Raw genomic sequence first — 20,984 nt, forward strand, 5'->3', positions numbered from 1 at the left:
TCGCCACAGAAATCAAGCCGAACAATGCCGAACTGTAGATCAGTTAAAACTACTTTACAATCCTAAAAATGTGGGTTAATCTCCAACAATTACCAGGGAAATGTCTACAATCTCAATATCTAACAGAGGAGTCTGGTGTATTCAGCGACAGCACCGCTGATCACGACCGGCATCACAAACCCTGCCGCTGTATTTTATGTCCAGTGACTGTGTCGGGCGGAGAAAGGGAAGTGTATGCACTATAGGAAACTGAGGTTTGTCCTCTCTGAACACTTTCACTAGTTTTGATTAATGCATTTATGTTTGATGAAAAAACTTTATCTGATTGATGTTGTGTATTATTTAATAGGGACAATGCAGTTTAATATAGTAAGCTGATCACAAAGAGTTTAAAGCATTGGCTCATTTATAACTTTGGGCTTTTGTATGTAAACTACATTATAAAAGCTGCAAATACACGACAATGTAACACGGTGAAATACATCACAGCAGACATATCACGAAGCATATTATAACAAGTACGTTTTGCATGAATAAGTACAGCTCTCATTCATTTGAGTCAACATTTAGCCTTCAAAGTAAAAGATTTTATTTCTGAAATTGATTTTTATTTAATTTTATAGTGAAGTTAGAGCCTCTTACAGACAATGTTGTATTCCACAGTTACCAGTCACTGACTGTGCTCCTAGTTACTCTCTTATTGTCTTGTCTTTGAATAAATCTGGAGAGGGATTGTTGACACATTTGAACAGTAATTTAAGAAAAGAGAGTTTGATAGAGCTGTCAAAAATAAGCAAATTATATCTTTCTAATATAGAAGATTAGCTTGTAAACTAGATAATTGAGCTCTTGAGCTGTTAAGTTTCCACAACATCGTACCCGAACTACATTTACCCCTAATGTGAAAAAGCAGCGTCCTGTCAGACCGGATTAGAGAAGCAAAACCACTCTGTTTCTCGTGTTTGATTTTTCATTTCATTTAATTAATTTTAATTTAATTTTGTTATGTGTATTTTCCATCTCAGTGGCCCGCATGTTCACATGCTCCATCTGGCCGTTGTGAAATGAAGTTCACAGCATTAGAGTTGAGATGTAAACACACATTCACACAGTGTTCTCTTTCTCGCTAAGCTGCAGAGACAGACATTTACCAAACTGTGCTGTATGTCGCATATCTGTACCAGCCAAGAGTGGTTCAGTGGTCCGTGTGTGTGTCTGTGTGTGTGTGTGTGTGTGCTCGCGCACGTGTACATGCTCACCTGCATATGTGTGAATGTGTTTATGTGCCTACGGGCAGAAATGTGAATGTTCATCAGCCAAGATTTTCATTTCTTACACGTGGGGAGTGGAGCTGTTTTAAGCAGGCAGAATAACACTGCGATTTCTATACTCTCTGCTGAACGGTACAATTTGTTCCAAAGCACTTGCCTTGCTGTAGAAATCACAGCTAGGCAGCCAACTATAGCTAGCTTAGTCTATTACCATCAGCCGGCCAACTGCCAAGAGAAGAAACACATCCGACATTTTTAATACCTTGTTTTCACACAAGCGGTTTTTCACTACAGCTTATAAAAGCCAAATGACAATAACAATTGCATGTATAAGAAAACCAGCCCTCATTTGTCGGCAACTACAGTCTTCTTAAAGCTGGTGTTTTTTTGCAGCCAGCCGTGGTGTCTATTCCCCCCCACCCTCATCCTCCTCTTGCGGTTTGGCACTGTGGTGGCGGCGGAGGAGGGGTTGGGATGAGGTGGTCTGGCCAGGGTAAGACTGGCTAGATAGAACATGGTCAGGGCCAGGATGTTTAAATGTCATTTGTCTGTACACAAGCTTTGCTATTGTAATTGCACATGTTTTCTTTTTTTGCTTTAAGATTCTCGCACGCTGACTGTTTAAGTGTCGGATAATTTCACACATAGTGGGCAAGGATGGAAATGGCTGAAAAGCATCAGGTTAGTGATTACTTTTGCTTCATCTCCCTGGTCCATTTATCTCAGAGGTACTCTGGAACAGAAGTAGCAGTAATGTATTTCAGCGCACCTCTACATGATAACAGTTGACTGGCTGCTGCTGCTGCTTGCGCCACTCTCCAACACACACACACACACACACACACACACAAGGACCTATGCACCACTGGGCCTTGTGGCATTAAACATTCAGGAGTAACAAATGAAAGCTCTCTTAAAAGCTCTAACCAAAGGGCTTTTACTAGCCTACCAGGCTGCATTCAGATAAAGACCAAGACTAAAGTGGTCTAGACAGCAGGAAATTTAACTCCTGAACGAATACAACTAAAGTTAAAAGCTTTCCCTCTTGGTGGGGATGACTGCATTGTAGTGTACCATATATGTGTGTGTATATATATATATATATATATATATATAGATAGATATATAGGTATATAGATGTATATCTATTGGGTTTATTGCGAGCAGAAATTGAATTGGTACCACAGAGATGCAATATTCAGATCTTAAGGGGCCTGGTGGAGAGAGGCTGGTCGGCCATAATGACAGGTGACTGAAGGATGGAATTTTTGCAGTGCTTTTGATGAATGGCGATGTATCATCACATACTTTAACTGTCTGAGGCACTCAGCATCACCTGCCGTTATCTCAGCAAGGGTAATGATACATTTCACAGGGGAAATATGAAGCTCCTTTGCTCGTGTGAGTTAAGAAATGACATTAGTGTAGGACAGTAAATCACCATCCCCATCTGTCCGCGTGCACAGCTGTCTCTCTGTCTGTCTGTCTGTCTATCTGTTTCCTCCTGGCGTCCTCTAGGTGTCACTAGAGAGGTTCATGGACCAGAGAGCCACGCTGACTTGACCGAAGTGTCAGGAAGAGCATGCCTGTGTGTGTGCGTGTGTGAAACGTGGAGCTGTTGCTTCTTCTGTGCTCTGACAGCCTCAGTCCTGTTGCTGTGGTGATATCTTCTCCCAGGTGCATCAGTCTCTCTCTGTCTCTCTGTGTCCCTCTCTCTCTCTCTCACACACACACACACACACACACACACAGCTCCGCTCCCTCACATGCCTCGACTCCCACAGCTGGTTGTTTGTGCCCTTCTCCTCTTCAGTATCTCAGACAACCATCATTAACACTAGTGTCCCTGCGCTGCGCTGCTGTTAGTTCCTCCGTGTCACTCTCGCGCTGCACCGTGCACCTCGCACCCCGCTTATCCGCAGGTGTCCTATCCATCCCACCCCCACCTACCGCGTCTCCGCTAATGAGAGTGAAAATGAGAACAATGGGGAGAGGAGCGAGGGGCCCCGCCAGCTCATCTGGGCTCCGTTGATCTTGTTAATTGCGTCCATGGACGCGCTCCTCTCCCTTTGATGTGTGTCTGAAGAGCCCGCTTCAGAGACTGGCAATTACCACACATCATGTAATTGCTGCAAGACAGGCAGCCATATGAGGGAACCAATGCTACTGTACGTGTGTGAGAGTGTGAGAGTACATGTGGACAAAGTTGTGTGTGTGTGTAAGAGAGAGAGACAGAGAGATGATGGTGATGTGATGTCTTTCAAGGTGTTATAATAGCATGTTAAAGGATTTTTACCCTCATTTCTGGGTCTTCTGGGTTTCTGAGTCAGTGAGATGGTTAAATGGTTTGTTGCGGGGAGATTGGGGGGTTGTCCGGGTCTCACAAGAAACACAAATTGCTTTATGGCACTACACACTAACAGTTTTTGGTTCCCAGAACGTTCTGGGAACATTACCTTTTGGTTGTGGGAATGTTCCCTGAAGGTTCCCCCCTAGGTTCTCCCGTGGTTGACACAGAAAGTTTTCCTGAGTTAGGACAACCTTTAGAGAACGTTCTCTAACCCTAACCCTAATGGGAACGTTGTGTGGATACCACGGGGCAACCACAGGAGAACGTTTCAGTTTTTGGTTCTCTCAACGTTTAGGGAACGTTAGGCTCCTGCCTAACCCTCGGGGAAGGTTCTCTAAACTGTAGTTTTGGCAGAGCCGGGCAAAAAAGAAGCAGAGGAAACTGTTGTCGGAGGAAGCGAGGAAAAGGAAACGACTGTCAGGCCGAGCGAGGGGCCACACACGAGTAAACAAAGGATCGGCTCTTTTTCAAATGGCAAGAATTGACAACCACAGACGCATGCCAAACGGATGCCGACCTTGGCGTTCTTGCTGTTGTACTTTCCCGACGTTTGCTATTGTTGTGAAGGCGTTTGCTCGACCATTTTTTTGAATGATGTCTGTTGCTGGTTTGTTTTAGGTGGACGATTGGCTGTTCTTCCATCAGCATGGACACGGCTTCACGGCTTGTGTTCGCTGGCTCCGTTGAAAACAAATGCACATGGCCAGGAGAGGGGAAGAGAGCGTCAGCGGTGAGTTTTTACGACATAAAAAGTGAGGATAAAGTGGTAGCGTCATGGGGGAGCTCCGCGGAGGAAACGGTGAAAAAACAACCACTTTAAGAGAAAGCACTCAGAATGCAAGGCTGCTAAGTTTCCCCTGTGTTTAATTTCTTCCTGGGCCTTAACATACATCCCTATAATATTTAATCAATATGCATTCCAACTTATTAAGTTAAGCTGCTAACAGTCAGAAAAACAAAAGCCTTTTCAAACCACAACACCTCTACAAGAAAATGCTTTAACAGCTTTGATGCTTCTGACAGCTGCATTTTGCAGAATGACTTACAAGAAAAAGAAAAAAAAGGAAACGTTTTGCAGGGATCAAAAGAATTTTTGTTTTCCTTTGGAATTCAATTAATCTGTTTATTCTCCCAAAATGCCATCATTGTGGTTTTGAGAGGCGACGTCCATGGCCTGTTTACATCCTCCACTCCTACTTATAAATGTTTCAGGGACGGCGAAGCTTTGTGTTTCTCCGTGGTGAGTGTTGTTGTGTCTATTCAAAGGCCATAAAGTCCCATTTTTATGCTTCATTCCATGTTTCATTCATTTGCTGTCATGCATTGTTGTTGCGTCGCGTGCGCTTTCACAGACTGCGCACACAGGGTAGATGCTGCTTAAAAACACTGCGAGTAAACTGCTTTACTTGGTCTCGTAATAGCTGTCAGGTCTAAAAGCAGACCTACTCCAATGAGCATTGCGAGTGTGATTATGAAGACATTGCAAGACAACATTGTGCATGAACAAGCGGCACAGACGGCTGTGAATGAGAGGAATGATTGCCCTCCACTCTTTCACAATCAAGTAATGGTCATAATAAAAATGCTTCCATCTGTCACGAAATACTTTCTATTTACTGGGCTCACACTTATCTGAATACTATAACACTCGTCTGGAGTCAAGATGGTCCCTTACTGATTTATCAGTCAGCTGAATCAGGGACTCGAGCATCAGCACGATGACTTGTGTTTGCAGAACAGAGTGAAAGGCAGACAATGTAGTGTGGGTTTTGCATTGTACACTAAAAAATTTGGAATTTTAAAATGCAGAACTAAAACCTCACAGCTACTTATCTGGATACAGTCAAAGTAACCTGCAGGTTGGGGAAGAAGGGTGATTTTGAGTGACTTAGAATGTGGCATGGTTGTTTTTAGAAACTGCTGAGCTACTGGGATTTTCACACGTAACCATCTCTTGGTTTACAGAGAATGGAAGCTACTGATAACTATCTATCTATCTATCTATCTATCTATCTATATATCTATCTAGCTGTGGTTTTTCTTTTTAAATGAACTCACCTAGTCACTAACTCTGAGTCAGTAATTCTTTGCATTGTAGAAGAAAAATATCCTACTGTTTTGTACAAATGACCCAGGTGAAACACACCAAACTGCCCTGAGCTGTAAAGCACACACACACACACACAGACACACACACACACACACACACACACACACACAGACAACACGCACACGTTAAATCAGATAATGTTACAGTAGTGTGCCGCTCTGCTTTGAGAGAGATACAGACACAGCGGAGCAAACCCGTGCTCCCACTCCCACATCTGAATACAACTGAAAGTGCACCACTCGGGGCTAACTACAGTTGTAAGATAAATACTGTGCCACATATTGCTCTGTTGGCAGACAAGGATTTGTCTCTCTGTGTGATAGACCACAATATTATACGCTTTGAAATGTACAATGGACTGTATACTGTGAATTAAAGTTTATAGATGATACATAGGAACAGGGCAGGGGAACTGATGAGAGTATATGAGTAAGTTGTTTCTGGTGTAACTGTGTTTTCCTCCTTAGTTGTAATAAAACTATGTCAGTACATAACTGTACTGCATAGTACTAATCAGGTAAATGAGAAATAACATGGACAAAGAAAATCTATGTGAATCTAGTTATTGTTTAGATATTTTGCAGCAAGGGTGACATTGCCCGTCACTAACACAGCTGAAAGTACTACTTCCTCCAGCAGTCTTTCACAGTATGTGTATGTATGAGATGGCAGCTGCACAACCAACAAACACACACATCACTTGAGGTCATTATTGGAAAGACATCTTTTTCCTCAAAGGTCCACTGTGTAAGAGTTAGTGACATCTGATGGTCAGACTGCAGAGTTTATCAAAACTGAGGACAATAAACCCTCCTGAATGTTACATACTACACCTTTAAATGTCTAACGCAGTCAACATATTGTCAATAAATGTTTGTTTTTACTCAACATACTCAAGGTAGCCATAACACAGTAACACGTCACACAGAGGGGAGTCCTACCAGACAACTCCACAGGTGGGCGGCCTCTCCGCTAAGTCAGTTGGGTTCTATTATCACAGTTTCTGCTAAAGACAGTGTGCATAAGGGCTGAGCCGTGGTGTTATTATACACAAACAAATGACTGGAAAGAGCAGGATGAGGATAATTGCTCCATCAACACAACAGCCTCTCCAGAGACACCCTCTTTAATGTAGGCACACAGAACACACAGACACAAGTGGAAACTTAATGCATTGCATACACCATACTGTAGAGAGATTAAATATGTTGACTGTGTTGCAACATGCCATGTTATTTTGCAAGTGGATGAACCAGCAGAAAATAATGTAAACACACACATTCGCACACAAACACACTGAGCAAGAAGGCAACAGGAAAAAAGAAAAAAGAAAAGAAAAAGGATTGCACTGAGGCAGCTTGCCGAAGGGCAATCTGCCAAAATAGTGGGAGAGAGAAAGACAGACACACAGAATAAGGGGGAAGAGAGAGGGAGAGAGGGAGAGGGTAAGACGGGACAGGAAAGTCCTTACATAGTCCACAGGAAGAGCTGTGTCAGGCCAGGAAGCTCCTTGTTTGGGCATGGAGGTTTCCTGGCTGGCTGGAGGACTGACATTTCCTCTACTGGTTGGCTTCTGGAGAAGGGATCACATTCAGGCTTGAGGGAGGCCGCAGGGGTGGAGGTGGTGGGCCGACAGTTGGGCTGGGCTGGGCTCACTCTCTGGTTTCAGCTCTGATGCTCCCTCCTTTTCCCAGTCTCTGCTTTCCTCTTTGTGCAGCCTGCAGCTAGTGGCTTATTGCTGTTGGAGACCAGTATTCATAATGACGGTAATGATCTCAGCCCACTGTGCAGTCATGTAACATACTACATGCTGCTTTATTAGCATAGTGATGATAACTGATAGCTGCATATGTAGATGGCGCTTACAAGAAGTCACAGACTCACATACTGTTGCATGTGCAACAGTATGAACAACAGATTACGGCCTCGCTGCCCAAACGAGACCTGCATCTCAGACGTGTCTCACACGAGTGACCACGTGTTTTTCACAGCAAGAAAAAGGACAGTGAAAATGAAGCAGTCTGGCATGTCATGTCAGTTCCCCCGATTCAAGAATCCTGGGATATAACAGAGTGCACAGCATAAGAATATTTTTATGAACTATATTTTTTATTCTAATTTTAAAGGTACAACAGCAGCCCAGCAGCAGACATGTTCTCTGTGTGACAGATCAACAGTCGCGTACAAGTCACACAGTGGACTCACACTGCCAGACTCAGGCCCAGCAAGTTCAAGACTGATGCTGAGCTGTAAGTTGAAAAAACTGAAAATCTTCTCCCAGTATACGGCTTGTTTGCTTCTGCATAGGCACATCGTTTTTAGCAATAGAGGTCAGTTGAAATATCTAAACACAATTATTGAATAAAGTTTTGCACAGGAAAAAAAAAAAAAACAGATGGTAATAGTTTATTCACTTCGGAATTATTTGTATTGTGTCACTCTCCAGCGCTTGCTGTCATATCGTATTTTGCGCGCTGATGTCAAAGTGCATCCTGTTTCCACTGAGCTCTTCACACCTCGTCTGCTCTCACTGACACACGGGGACCTATTTGCTCTCCTCCCAGCTTAGCTTTTTCTGAACCTGTGAACATGGGTGCCAAAATCTCAAGTCCAGACACTTCACCATGAATGAGTGAAAACCTTGCTGGGGACTCACGCCTCATTGCTTATTGATCGGCCATCTGTGCATTTGTGATGTCAATAAACTTCAACTGCTCTCAGTCAGAGAAGCAAGCAGACAGAAAGACAGAATAATATTTTCTGGTAAACAGCAAGTGCTCTGTCAGACATAAACATGGTAATTGACAAGTTAAGTCCTGCACCTGCACACACACACACACACACACACACACACCTCCCTCTCTCGCGCCCTCTCTCTCACACACACAAACTTTTTTATTTATGACAACCACATACATCACTCAAGACATGCCGGTGATGCAATGACGGAGCAGGGCTGTGCTGCTGTTCCTCTGCTGTGTATTATGAGGTAGTCACCCAGAGAGGCATGACAGCATGAAAAAAGTGCAGCATGAGTGCCTCAGGTTAAGGTGTGGATGTCATTGTGTGTCCCTCTGTGTGTGTGTGTGTGCATTTGTGACAGCGTCTCGGACTGTACTGTCTGTATTGTGACTCAATTTTAATTCCCTTTCCCTCAGTTTGCTGCTTTTTCATTCGACTGTTTATTATCTGTGTGTGTGTGTGTTTGCAGAGTGGATGTTTCTTGTTACGTGGATATAAAGACAAATGTGTATTACACCTCGGAGAATATGTTAAGCAAAACAGCAACCGGCAAAAAAGAAAAAGCGCTAACATGCATTAAAGGTAAAAGAGCACACGTCACCCGCGGAAGACGGATGAGGCACATCTGAGGACAACGCAGCAGGTAAACAACTGTTCATTTAACTGCAATTTCTCCTCAGATTACTGCTTTAGAGGACCAGAGAGAGAAAAGCTCATTCCCATCTTCACAGCAGTTTTTAGCCGCTGGTCTACATAGAAAAACAGAAAAGAGCTGGGGTCATTACTCACAATGGAGGACTCTATTAAGCGGCGGTGCACAGAGCTAAATGCACACACAAACACTCACATCCCGAGGTGTAGAGAGAGCATGAATCAAGTGTGTGTGTGTGTGTGCATGCATGTGCACGGGTCAAATGTGTGGCTCTGTGTGTGTGTGTGTGTGAATTACACCTAACTGTGGTGGTATTTCTGAGCTGTAAAAAAATATATATATGTGTAACAGACACAAACACACACACACACACGAGTGCACACATGCACTTTGTGATCTAGCACCATTACCAGCGGCTTCATGTACATTAGGGGATGGAAATGATGGAGGGCAGACAGAGACGGGGCAGCTGAAGGGGTCATTTCACCGAGGGGGGCATTTGAGGTATTTATAGCCAAACAATTGAAGCATTGGAATCATACAATACATTTCATAATTCTAATTACAGATGGATCTAATAGAAAAAGTATACACTCACGTAAAGCTTACACTAGGCCCTATGTTTGAGTGCACTGTATTAAAAAAACTTTTCTTGTTTCACCCTGCCAAGGCATTGCAGCAATATGCCAAAAATGTTCCCAGGTTAAAGTTGGGTTACAGCTGCGGTCAACACTCATGACTTCACTTTGGCAGTAATAACCTGTCAACCATTTCACATTAGGAAGCGTAAAAAGCCTACATACACACTTGACAGAGCTGACAGATGCTGACATGCCACTGCATGCAGTCACAGGCCCTAAATGAGGACCTAAAGGTGTGGATGTGACAGAGATGTGGCTGTGCTCAGGTTCGCCACGGCACACGCTGCTTACTGTTAACTAGCTGTTAGGAAGGCAGATGACGAGAGAGAGAGGGAGACAGACAAAGAGCGAGAGGAGGAGAGGATGGATTATTTATATTAATTTTGTTATAAATAGCAGGGAAATAAGACTTACTTGGAGCTGCTTGATTGTTTTGCTGTGTGTATGATGAGGGAGGTTGATAATGCATATACAGTACCTCATATAGATTGCCATTCCTGTGCACATGCACATACCAATACATATACTGGAGTGAATAATAGCACTCCACACACAAGGACGGCGCACAGTAATCCTGTTAAAACATAATAGAGATGAGAAAGAGAAAGGAAGATGGCCCTGTTTCCAGTCCCGTTGCTAAGCTAAACTAACCAGCTACTTACAGTATATTCGTACTGTTAGCGTGTGTGTGTGTGTGTGTGTGTGTGTGCTGGTGGTCAACAGACGCGCTCAGCAGGTATCTCAGCCTCTGCGGCCCCCCTGCTGCCCAGATGCAGCACACCGATGACATCAGCTGGTGTGAAAGTAGCCATTAGTTCCACCTCATCACTGTGGGACAAATATAGCAGCAAATAGGGCTTTCATCAAACATGGAGGACAGCTGTAGCGAGGGGGTGGGAAAAGAAACGTGGCCAGATAATAATATTCATTCACCTTGTCCCTCCTCATCCTCTCCAATTCTCACGTCTCCCACTCCCTTGTGATCTAAAGCGTCACCCCAGAGAGTGATAACACCTTATGGCTGCAGCATATAGGCACATATGTGGCATAAACAGGCACACACAGATGCATGCATGGTTTATACACATGCATACACACACACACACACACACACACACACACACACACACACCTGTTTAATTAATTTTACATCCTGTTTGTGATTTTAAATGCAGCTTAGTGGTTTGACAAGTGCTGCTTTTGTAATACCTGGCATTGCCTTATGAAAAGCACAGCAGCCACAGCACACAGTGCCATTGTCAGTGTAAGTCAAAACTGTTAAGCACAAAGCATGTCGCTCTCTACTGCTGTTGGTCTCCGTTATCCATTATCTCTGGCCCTGAACCAGTGATATTGTTGTTGTTGTTGTTTCCCTGTTCTTGTATGCCTAAAGCTTCATTTCAATAGCAGATCCCAAAATGTACTGACTCATTCCACAGGTATTACCCAATAAATGGGTTAGGGATTATATATTTTTTTGAGTACACTGGATGAGATTAAGTTATGGTCCGTTCTGATGTTGTGAGGAAAAGCAGTCCACTCACAGGATTGCGTTTGTGCTTGTGTGTGAGTGCAATGCTTCGTAGAACAGGTGCCTGTGGTGTTGATCAGACACCTGGTCTCCGCCTTTTGAATGACAGGTGGTGGAGTCAGCGCAGGGCACATCTGTAGGGTGGGCAGACAGAGACACAGATTTTCTTTTCATGTGTATCTGATCTTGGAAGGTGGTCAGGTGGTTCTGCAGAAGTGAAACGTTCTATTATTCCGTACATAGTGACTGTTGTGATACTTCACATAGAAGCATGCAAACACGTCTATGACCAAGAACATTTAAAAAAAAAAAACAGCCTCACTTAATTCTGAGTGATTTTTAGCCACAAAACCCACAGACACACAAACATGAATACTAACACACATGCGCACTCACTCTATCCACTATAGCTCTCACATGTAATCTGGGCTGCTGTGACGACTGATGGTTGCTCTGAACACTTGAACTGTGATTAAAGCCGTGGATACTGTCATAGACCTCAGTCGACTTATTCGGATCAGTGTCGTTTATTGTTCATTATTGTTTTTAACAATTCATTTAGTGAAATCATTGATGAACATCTGTGAACCTGTACCTTTTTAATTCAATACTGCGGTGTCTGACGAGTTAAATTGGTCGTGTTGTACTGCTACAACGCTATTATTATTTGTTTTTATTGTGGTTTTATTTGTTGTTGCTCAGGACTTGAGGTATTGTACAGTGCAGCAGGTAATGATGTGTAGGAGGAACATGCCCACCATCTGCTACAGACCATGTACCCCTCTGATAAATACAGACAAGTCTCTGTGAGACATGACTGCATTCGTTTACTCAGCCTCGGGGATCCTGCTGAGGGATTTCATATGATAGTCAGACTCACATACAGAAAAGAAAACAACTCCAGCCCACTTAATATCTTTGACATATAAAAACTTACCAGGGCCTGTTTGCATTTCAGAGCCACCCAGGTGCCTTTTGTAAATCTGTAGTGTACTTGATGCTGAGATGAAGCACTGTCATATCTGGAGGTACTTAAACCGCGCACTGTTTTGTTGTCTGTTCAAAGCCCCGAGCTTCAAACACACACGGCTGATTAAATTGAGCTAAAGTTGCCAGGACACCTGTAGATTACTGTAGAAGTCATTCTAAAAGCTCTTTTGTGCCACAAATAATGCTCGTGAGTTGCGACGCTGTTACATCTTGTGTTTTGAGCAGGTGAGCAACAAACACATGTGAAAGATTCACTCATCTTCACCTCGAACATAAGGAGAGATTTGTGACTTCAGTATCTAATATGTGCTTTTTTTAACATGCATATCAGTTGTGTCAGGTATGGTGGGGCTCTTTGTCGATTTCTTTCCTGAATTATTTTGTCCAGTTTTGTCGCGCATATACTTTCTGACGTGTGTTCTTCCTGAATGAAGCTCGGCACGTTGTCTGTGTCAATGTTGCAATCTACCTGAAATGACTTGTGAGGAGTGAGGGAATCAAGCAGGTTTAAATATAACTCTCTTATCCCAAAAGGCTCAACAGGTGTCAAGTGCAAGAGGGAGAACAGGAGAAAGCACCTGACGACTGCCTTAGTGTTCCCTATTGGCAGCATTAAAGAAAAAAACATCCCAGTGAGGCAGAGTGAGGCTCTGAACACGAGATCAATGGAGCATATTTAAAAGACATTAGAGAGCAGTCCTCCTGTCACATTCCTGTAATAAAGTACAGGAATCTAGCCTTCCAGCATACAGTACTGCCTCTGTGACAGTGATTCTCCTGTGTCTCCCCTCCTGCGCTGAATCTTCATGTGGAGATGAAAGATGGAGGATGGCCAGTGCTTTCTGTGTGCTAAGCTGGGCACTGGGTCGTCGTACCCAACACTGGTCTCTCCCCAGCAGCCTGGGAGATGTCAAGGAGTGAGGGCAGAGGGGAACAGATAGCTGCCGGCCCTGGAGCCCCTCATTCGTTTTCTAACTTGCTCACATTAAAGAGAGCTCTAATCACTGCGGGGACTTGGCCAATGATGTGCTTATCAAACGGCATATTTCAAAAAGGCATCTTAAAAGGCCCGAGGGCGAAAAGGCAATAAGAGCACATTTGTATGTGGATGAAAGGGAAAAGTGTAGACAGACCTTGCATCAGAATACAGAGGGGGGAGATCATTAGCATCTCTTGGAAAATATGCACAATCGGGGGGGGGGGTTAGCAACGGGATGAGGATGGAGAGCTCAGGGAGAAAGAATGGTTCTTTTTGCCATTTGTCCTTTTTTGCTTCACACAGTTCCCAAAAAGAAAAAGAGAACAAATACATTTTTGAACAAAGGCAGGGCTCTTGATGTGGAAACCCGTCGGGGGCATGAGGTGGCTCTGTTGTGGGTTACAGCAGAGCGAAGCCACGCTGCAACTACACTCCGAACTCCTATCGCACTCCTATCACACAGAACAGGCCCGGTGCTTTGATAGATGTCAACGAGCCTTGAATCAGAGGATGTGATGAGCAACACAGTTCTCTCGTACTTTGAGGGACATGGGCCGTCTGTCTTTCTAGCATTTTGGTTGTGGACTCAGCCTCCACTGTGTAACCAATACTCTGTCTTGACATGAGACAGCGATGAGAGAAGCACAGTCTGTGGTTTTTCTGATTGACTACAAGACTTTCCTTATGGCACAGTACTCTGAGAAAGTTGTGATGCAAAAGCAACTGAATGACTGTTGATTTGCAGCCAGGGACCAAAATAATGCTGTACACAATGACAGGAAACAAGAGCTTTTAGGATTTTTAGCCACACAAGATGAGGTTTGAGACTTGCCCAAAGAAAATCTTCTCAGATTGTCTTCTGAGTGAAAACATAACGATTGAAACATTATGATGATAGAGCTCAACCACAGTGCTGATTTGTGATTTGTGATTTGCTGAGTTCTCTTATATTTAAATTGCAGCAATTGTGTAGATTTTGTTCCAGAAAACTGACCTTATCGTACGCTGATGTTTTTTTGTCACATTTGCTGAATCATCTGTTAGTGGTTCACACACACACACACACACACACACACACACACACACACAGTGTCTCCAGGTACATTTGCTTCATGAGGACATTTAAGGGGGTAAAAAGCAACGGCTGCTAACAAAGTAAATTTCACATAATTACAAACTCAAACATCATTACAGCAGCGGGAAACAACCACATTAGTCAGTCTATAGACAGTGACTGTGTATACTGAACAAAGACGTCTGCATGCATGTGCACACAAACACATACAACTCATCAGACCCAATTTAAAAAGTCAATTTGGGATCAAGAGACCAATTATCTTAATTATTTTCCCTTTCCCTCCATCGCTCTCTTCTGCTTGTTTTCCTGCTTTCTATTTTAGCTGTGTTTGCGTTCGAGAGTATTTTGGTTTGTGCGTTTCACAACACAAAATTACGGCGAGGCATTGAGAGGAAAGGGGCTCTTGTCTAAATGGGCTAAAAAAAAAAACCCAAACAGTTTTATTTTCATACTCAAACATGTAGCAAGAATTCCTTGCCTAGGGAACAGTAACAGATGAATGATGATGGTGCGACAAAGCTGTTATTATATTCTGCTTGAAAAACCAAAAGAAACAGCAGTTAAACCTTCAGGGCCAGTCTGTTCTACTGCACCCATACAACAGTTCAGCCTAACATTAACTGATATTGCCCAATTGTGTGTAACAGCTCGTTCACTATGAGGTGACGGCATCTCGGCGTGTGCATTTATGGAAGAGAAGGTAATTATCGTGTGATGGATTTCACTTGCAGGCTGTGAAAATAACCCAGTGCACGTCTAAGAAAAATATGTATAAAGTACAGAAATAATTTCTCTCGCAGCTTAAAGAACAAATTTACACATTTTTGCCATTTTTTTTCCTCGAGATCAAATTGCTGTAAGTATGTGTACGCAACAGATAAGGCCAGTGTGTATCATACAATCTAAAATGAAATAGGGAATTTAGATAAGCTTAATATCTTCAAGAGCAAGCTGAATCTAGATAAAAAAAATGCTCCGCCTTTAGTGTTTATAGGCATGGGAGTCATGCGTTAGTGTTATCATTAATACAGGGTTCAGTTGGAGATTGAAATGGAGACTTTCCATGAGATTAAACTTCATATTAAAGGATGGCTCTCTATGATGTGGAGTTGAAACTTAAATCTGCAAATAATCTGCATATAATTAACATATAAGACGACAGAGTACGGTGTTCATGTATGAGGGACTCGACTAAATGAAGGCTGTCATGTTTTTTTTAGCGATGAGCGAAGTGGAGTCTCTGTGTGTGTGTGAGTGCCGCAGACACAAGTCGAACGCTCAAGTATGAAAACAAATGTACATATAGATTCATATTTTTATTTATATTTCATTTCTGGGAGGATATCTTGTACACCAAATATCCCATTGGCAGTTAAGCGCATTCAATGTGTTTAGAAGCCAGAAACAGTCACTTGTTTTAACAAACACAAATACAAAATAAAGATAACCACAAAATAATGAACTGCATGTATATAACATACAAAAGAATCCCATGCCTACTCAGTAGGTAACTTCAACATTCCAGCTCTTGAAGATGTGGATATTTACATTTCAGTTTTACAAAAATAGACTTTATAATTCCTCTCCTTTTTTGCTCACATTCTAATAAAATGAAGTGGTGCCCTCGTAGCTTGTTCCTTATCCTCCCGCTGACTATGACTTACATTCTGTAACAAAAATATTCCCTCAACCTTTAAGGCGAGATGCAGTGCATCCTGTCTCGCGTGCGCAGCCGAGTCACAACATCAGCAAGGCTTCACAAAAGGCACCAAATAACGGGAGCGTTTGTCTGGTTTAGTTTTATGCTTTTGTTTGTTTTTATAAACGTTTTTTTTTTTGTTTTTTTTCCTTTTCTCTATTTTTCCATATAACTGGGCGATATGTCTCGTGAGAAAGAGAGAAAGAGATAGTACCAGTGGATGATATTTACAAACAGAAAGTAACATCACTCTTACTCATGCTTGAATACGTAAGTGCTTCTTTTTTTTTCCAAACAATGTCAAAACATATCACAGCATCATCACTACATAATAGAGAAAGAATGTAGAAAGTATGGCCCTGCTCACTTCAAATAATACAATGCAAATATGCAAAGAATTTTTCACATCAATGGTACCAAAGAATGATAAAAACTAAACATGGCACATGTACAATATACATATATCTTAGCTTATGTATATTATTTAATGTCTTTTGTATTGTTTAAGTGCCTGCAATGATGAACGTGCCTTAGCACCACAACTGCTGGCAATCTGGTTGTGTGTGGGTTTTTTTGTATAGCAGTAGAAACCCGTCTGCAGCGACTTCAGCGCTCTATCTGTTGAGTCCCTTATGCATTTGAAGTGCTGCAATTGTTATACAGAGACGGGGGAGGGGGAGGGGGGGGGATCCATTTTAAACTTCTATTTTGTTTGCCCAGTCCTTGACATGTGTCTTTTTCTCTCTTTCAGGTAAATCTCAGGATTCTCCTAACACTGCACAGGGAGCAGAAAGAAAAGTGCTTTTTGGAGGGGGAGACAAAGTCTTTTGATGCTCAAGTCTTTCCCCCTCAAAGAAACTTAAGAAAGAGGAGGTGCAGAGTATCTGAACTCTTTGCTCTTTCTTAGCAGATCTCGATTGTCCTTGGAGAGAGAGTGCTCTGCATGTCTGATAGAGGGGTGGCGACGGGGGAACTGTAGATATTGGAGACGATTGAGGAGGGGAATGAGGAGGCGACCTGGGACTGAAAAGTGCTGGACATGGACATGGACATGGACACTGATGGGTACGTGGTAGCCACGGAAGGAGATGGATAGGACGTGTGGACTGGGGACGAGTAGCAAGAGGCGACTGGAGAGGGGTAAGAAGACACTGGAGAAGGATAGGAGGTGATGGGAGAGGGGTAGCTGGAGGCAGGCGATGCAGCTGGTACCGGTGCTGCTGTCACCACCACTGCCCCTGCCTTCTCTGCTTTCTTGTCCTTCTGCCGTAGGTGGATCTTTGTGTGCCTCTTCCTCTCATCACTGCGGGCAAACTTGCGTCCGCAGATCTCACAGGCGAAGGGCTTCTCACCAGTGTGAGTGCGGATGTGCGTTGTCAAGTGGTCGCTGCGGCTGAAGTTGCGCATGCAGATGCGACACTGGAAGGGTTTCTGACCAGTGTGGATGCGGATATGGCGTGTCAGCTCATCAGAGCGCGAGAAGCGACGGTCGCAGGTCTCCACAGGGCAGGCATAGGGCCTCTCATGTGGGGGCGTCTTGCTTGGCCGGGTGTTGTACTTGCGCATGCGGCTGGGCTTAATAAGCTGGGACTGGTAGACACTCTTTAAGTCCTGGGAACCTGTCTGGGTGGCAAAAGCCTTGATTGTGGACAGAGGGGTGAGGGAGGGTTGGCTTGATTGACTCTGGAAGGGCTTTTGGTCAGGGGGCACCAAGCTGATCTCGCCCTGCTGCTGAGGGAAGAGGTAGTCAGGAATCATGGGCACAGGGAAGCTTGTGCTACAGGTCTTGCCACTTGGGTAGGCAGGAGGAGGGTACTGCACTCCTCCAGCAACACTGGAAAATGCCTGGGACTGGTCCGGGAAGATGTCAGAGTTGGGGCTGGAGTAGGTTGGGGCAGCTGAGTAAATGGGGTTGGGCTCGCTGTGGTGAATGGAGGAACTCAGGCTCGAACTCTGAGATGTGGAAGAGGTAGAAGAAGAGGAAGTGGAGGAGGACGGAGCGGATGAAGAGGAGGACGAGATGGTCTGTGAGACAGCAGAGGAAGAGCTGGAGTTGGGGGCAACATTGCTCATCAGACCAGTGAACAGACCCAAGATGGGCTCTGCCCAGAGGCTATTGCTGCAGGTGGTGGCAGGCTCTAAAGTGAAACGGCCTGTGTACGAGATGGGGGGCAGCCTCTGAGAATAGGTCTGGTCTGTCACTGGCTTCTCATTGTTGAAGGAAATATCAGGTAGCGTATCTGCAGGGAGCACAGAGAGAGGAGAGACATTAATCAAACTGTCAATAACCAGAGGGAGGGAGAGGGGGCATCCTGCCAGAGCAGTGGACAGTGTGTCACCCTTCTCCTCTGTAAGAAATCAGTCAGGTGCCCACGCAGAGAAACCCCCTCCAACTATACTCTTTCCCCCTCAACTCTGAAACAGTGTCTTTCAAATCTTAACAAGAGCTGCTGCGCAAGCTTTCTAGACTTGCATCTCCCCCGCTCACCCTCTCTCGATCTTCCTTTCACTATTTCTGTCTTCCTGTCTTGCACACACACACGCATTCTTGAAGCCCATCACAGCGCCTGAGGCAATTGATTACCGAAACTGCAGTTCAGCTAGTTTTAGGAATGCAATTTGAATTGAGCTGTAGGAGTGTCTAGAGGCATGCTGAGACTGAGAGACGTTTTAAATGTCCAAGAGTCGACAGCCTACAGGGACAGCGGACAATCGATACATATGTTAGGTCTAGTGTTTTGTTTATTTGTTGCAATTTGTTGTTTTAATATACTTTGTTGAATCAAATAGAAACAAATTAATTAAATGTACTTTTTCATTTTAAATTCCCCCCACATGCCAAGACACAACAAATTACAATGAGATTTTTTAAGAAACAGTGGTTTTAGATCACTAATAACAACAATGTTAATTAATAAGTAATATTATTATATTGGTTTAGTGTAACTTGGCAAATGGGATGCTTAGTTCATCTTTACATTCAGCATAGAAATATAGAAGCAAATGTCTGTCTTACCTCCAGTAAGGTGATCGTACTGGTCTCCTGGCTCCCCGGAGCCAAAGCCTGCACCTTCGGGTGCGGAGGCAGTGAGGAAGGGGGTTCCCGCAGAGCTCAGCATCATCACCTCCTCCAGCTTGGGGTAGTTATCCATGGGGGAGTGAGGGAAGCTCAGAGGCTCTGAGATCTGCAGGGTTGGGAGGATCATCTCGGTCTTGGCTGCAGCCATCCTCTGCTGGAGTTACAGGGCTGAGGCTGCGCTTGAGGCTGGAGAAGAGTGCAGGGAGTCTAGGTAGAGCAGTGACTCACAGGTGGAGGGAATCACTCTCACTTCTGCTGATGCCGAGGAAGATGCTGTGCTCTGTCTGGCTCCTCGAGTCTCCTGCTCCAGTTGTCCTGATGTTTCCCGTTTTCTCTCAGAGATGAATAAAGATCCACTTGTCTTTTCAGAAAAAATCAAAAGTGTCCTTTATACTCATTCCCTAAGATTCATCTAAAATGAATCGAGAGATTAACCTTGTTTTAAAAAAAATGTCAAATTACGTATCAATTCAGGTTTTGACCTTCTTGGATAGATGTTGTTTTTAATTGACTTTTTTAACTTTTTTGTGTGATATTTCTCAGTCAGGGAGTTCTGTGTGTTTCTCTAGCTGCCTCTGCTCTAACAGTTGCTCGTGTGGGCTCTCAGAGCTTTCTCTGAGCTGAGAGGTTTCCCTCGCTCCATTTATACCCTCTTGCCGTGACGTAGATGTCCATATTTGGAGCGGAGGAAGCCCATATTTAGACACTGCAGTGGAGGACTCATGACGCTGGCCTGGGGGAAAAGCAGAGAGAGAGACTTTATATTAAGCTCTCACAGTAAATTGCGAAGACAACACCGCTCTTCCTCTATCCAGAATCAATGCGTCTTCATAGCAGAGCAGCTTTTCGAGACAGCGGCATCATTCTCGCACTCTCCCCGTCGTCCCATAGATATGATTTGGGTTTCCCATCTGTGCAGCAGGCTGCGCTGCTGCCGGAAAGCTCGGCTCCGCCGTGCCTTATAAGGTCGTGACTACATAAGGACCTATTCCGGTGGGTTTCCATTTCCCTGTCCTTCCCTGCCCTTATTTGGAGCTTCCTGAGGCAGCGCTGATCGCTGTTTGGCAGTGAATGAGAGACAAATCATGTCCAGCGCTCCACACGCAGTAAAACCGATGTCAGCGGCGCAAACCCGGCTCGTGCGCTCGAACGCACAAACTTCTGCGGTGCCGTTGCGCCGAAGACTTGAGTGAGAGACTCCAACTCACTGCGTTACAGGCGTTTTCTTAATAGTAGAGCGACTGCTTTAACAGCAAACACGAGTGTGAGTCGTAACATTGACACACATTCATTTCCGACTCCAACAAATGAATTTCATGTGATGCCATGAGTCGAAGCTACAGTATATAATTATCAACATATTTGCCAGTATTTCAATTATTATTTTAAGTATTATCATATATATATATATATATATATATATATATATATATATATATATATGCATATATGTACACTGGTGAACAGTGTGCTTGTAATTCACTAGGCCACAGAGCCATTGACAATTGAAAGTTCAAAACAGGTTTTATATATTACATACATTACAAATGAACGACGAACCCCTTTATTATAAACGATAGTGCTTTGCCTCTGTGCCACAACAAGACAAGCAGTTACATTATGTATTGTTTTGGCCGAGACATGAGATTACACACACACACACAAGTGTGCAAACTCTTTCTGGCCGCAACCAAACTTCCAATAGATTAACTTTCCACATCTCTCCGGGCTGTGTCAGTGATTAATGAGAGCAGGTAGACGCGGATGCTGACGAGGTGCGGGGCCATCCGTCTAATTGAGGGGTGTCCCCGGCTCAATATTCGGGGAATCTCTCTGCCACTCGGCGGCCTAATGGGCCGCAT

General features: G+C 43.9%; 1 protein-coding gene across 1 annotated transcript; it reads right to left on the minus strand.

The window, feature by feature from the left end:
- Positions 1 to 15,641: 15,641 nt before the first annotated feature.
- On the minus strand, positions 15,642 to 19,748 carry egr1 (early growth response 1). Its single transcript, XM_058650509.1, has 2 exons — positions 19,060 to 19,748; positions 15,642 to 18,283 (listed from the first exon to the last, which is right to left on the minus strand). Exons 1-2 carry the CDS (start codon positions 19,268 to 19,270, stop codon positions 16,947 to 16,949), a joined length of 1,548 nt encoding a protein of 515 aa, XP_058506492.1. The 5' UTR covers positions 19,271 to 19,748; the 3' UTR covers positions 15,642 to 16,946.
- Between the last annotated feature and the right edge of the window lie 1,236 nt (positions 19,749 to 20,984).

This window comes from Solea solea, chromosome 14, assembly GCF_958295425.1.
Source record: "Solea solea chromosome 14, fSolSol10.1, whole genome shotgun sequence".
Classification (NCBI taxonomy): domain Eukaryota; kingdom Metazoa; phylum Chordata; class Actinopteri; order Pleuronectiformes; family Soleidae; genus Solea; species Solea solea.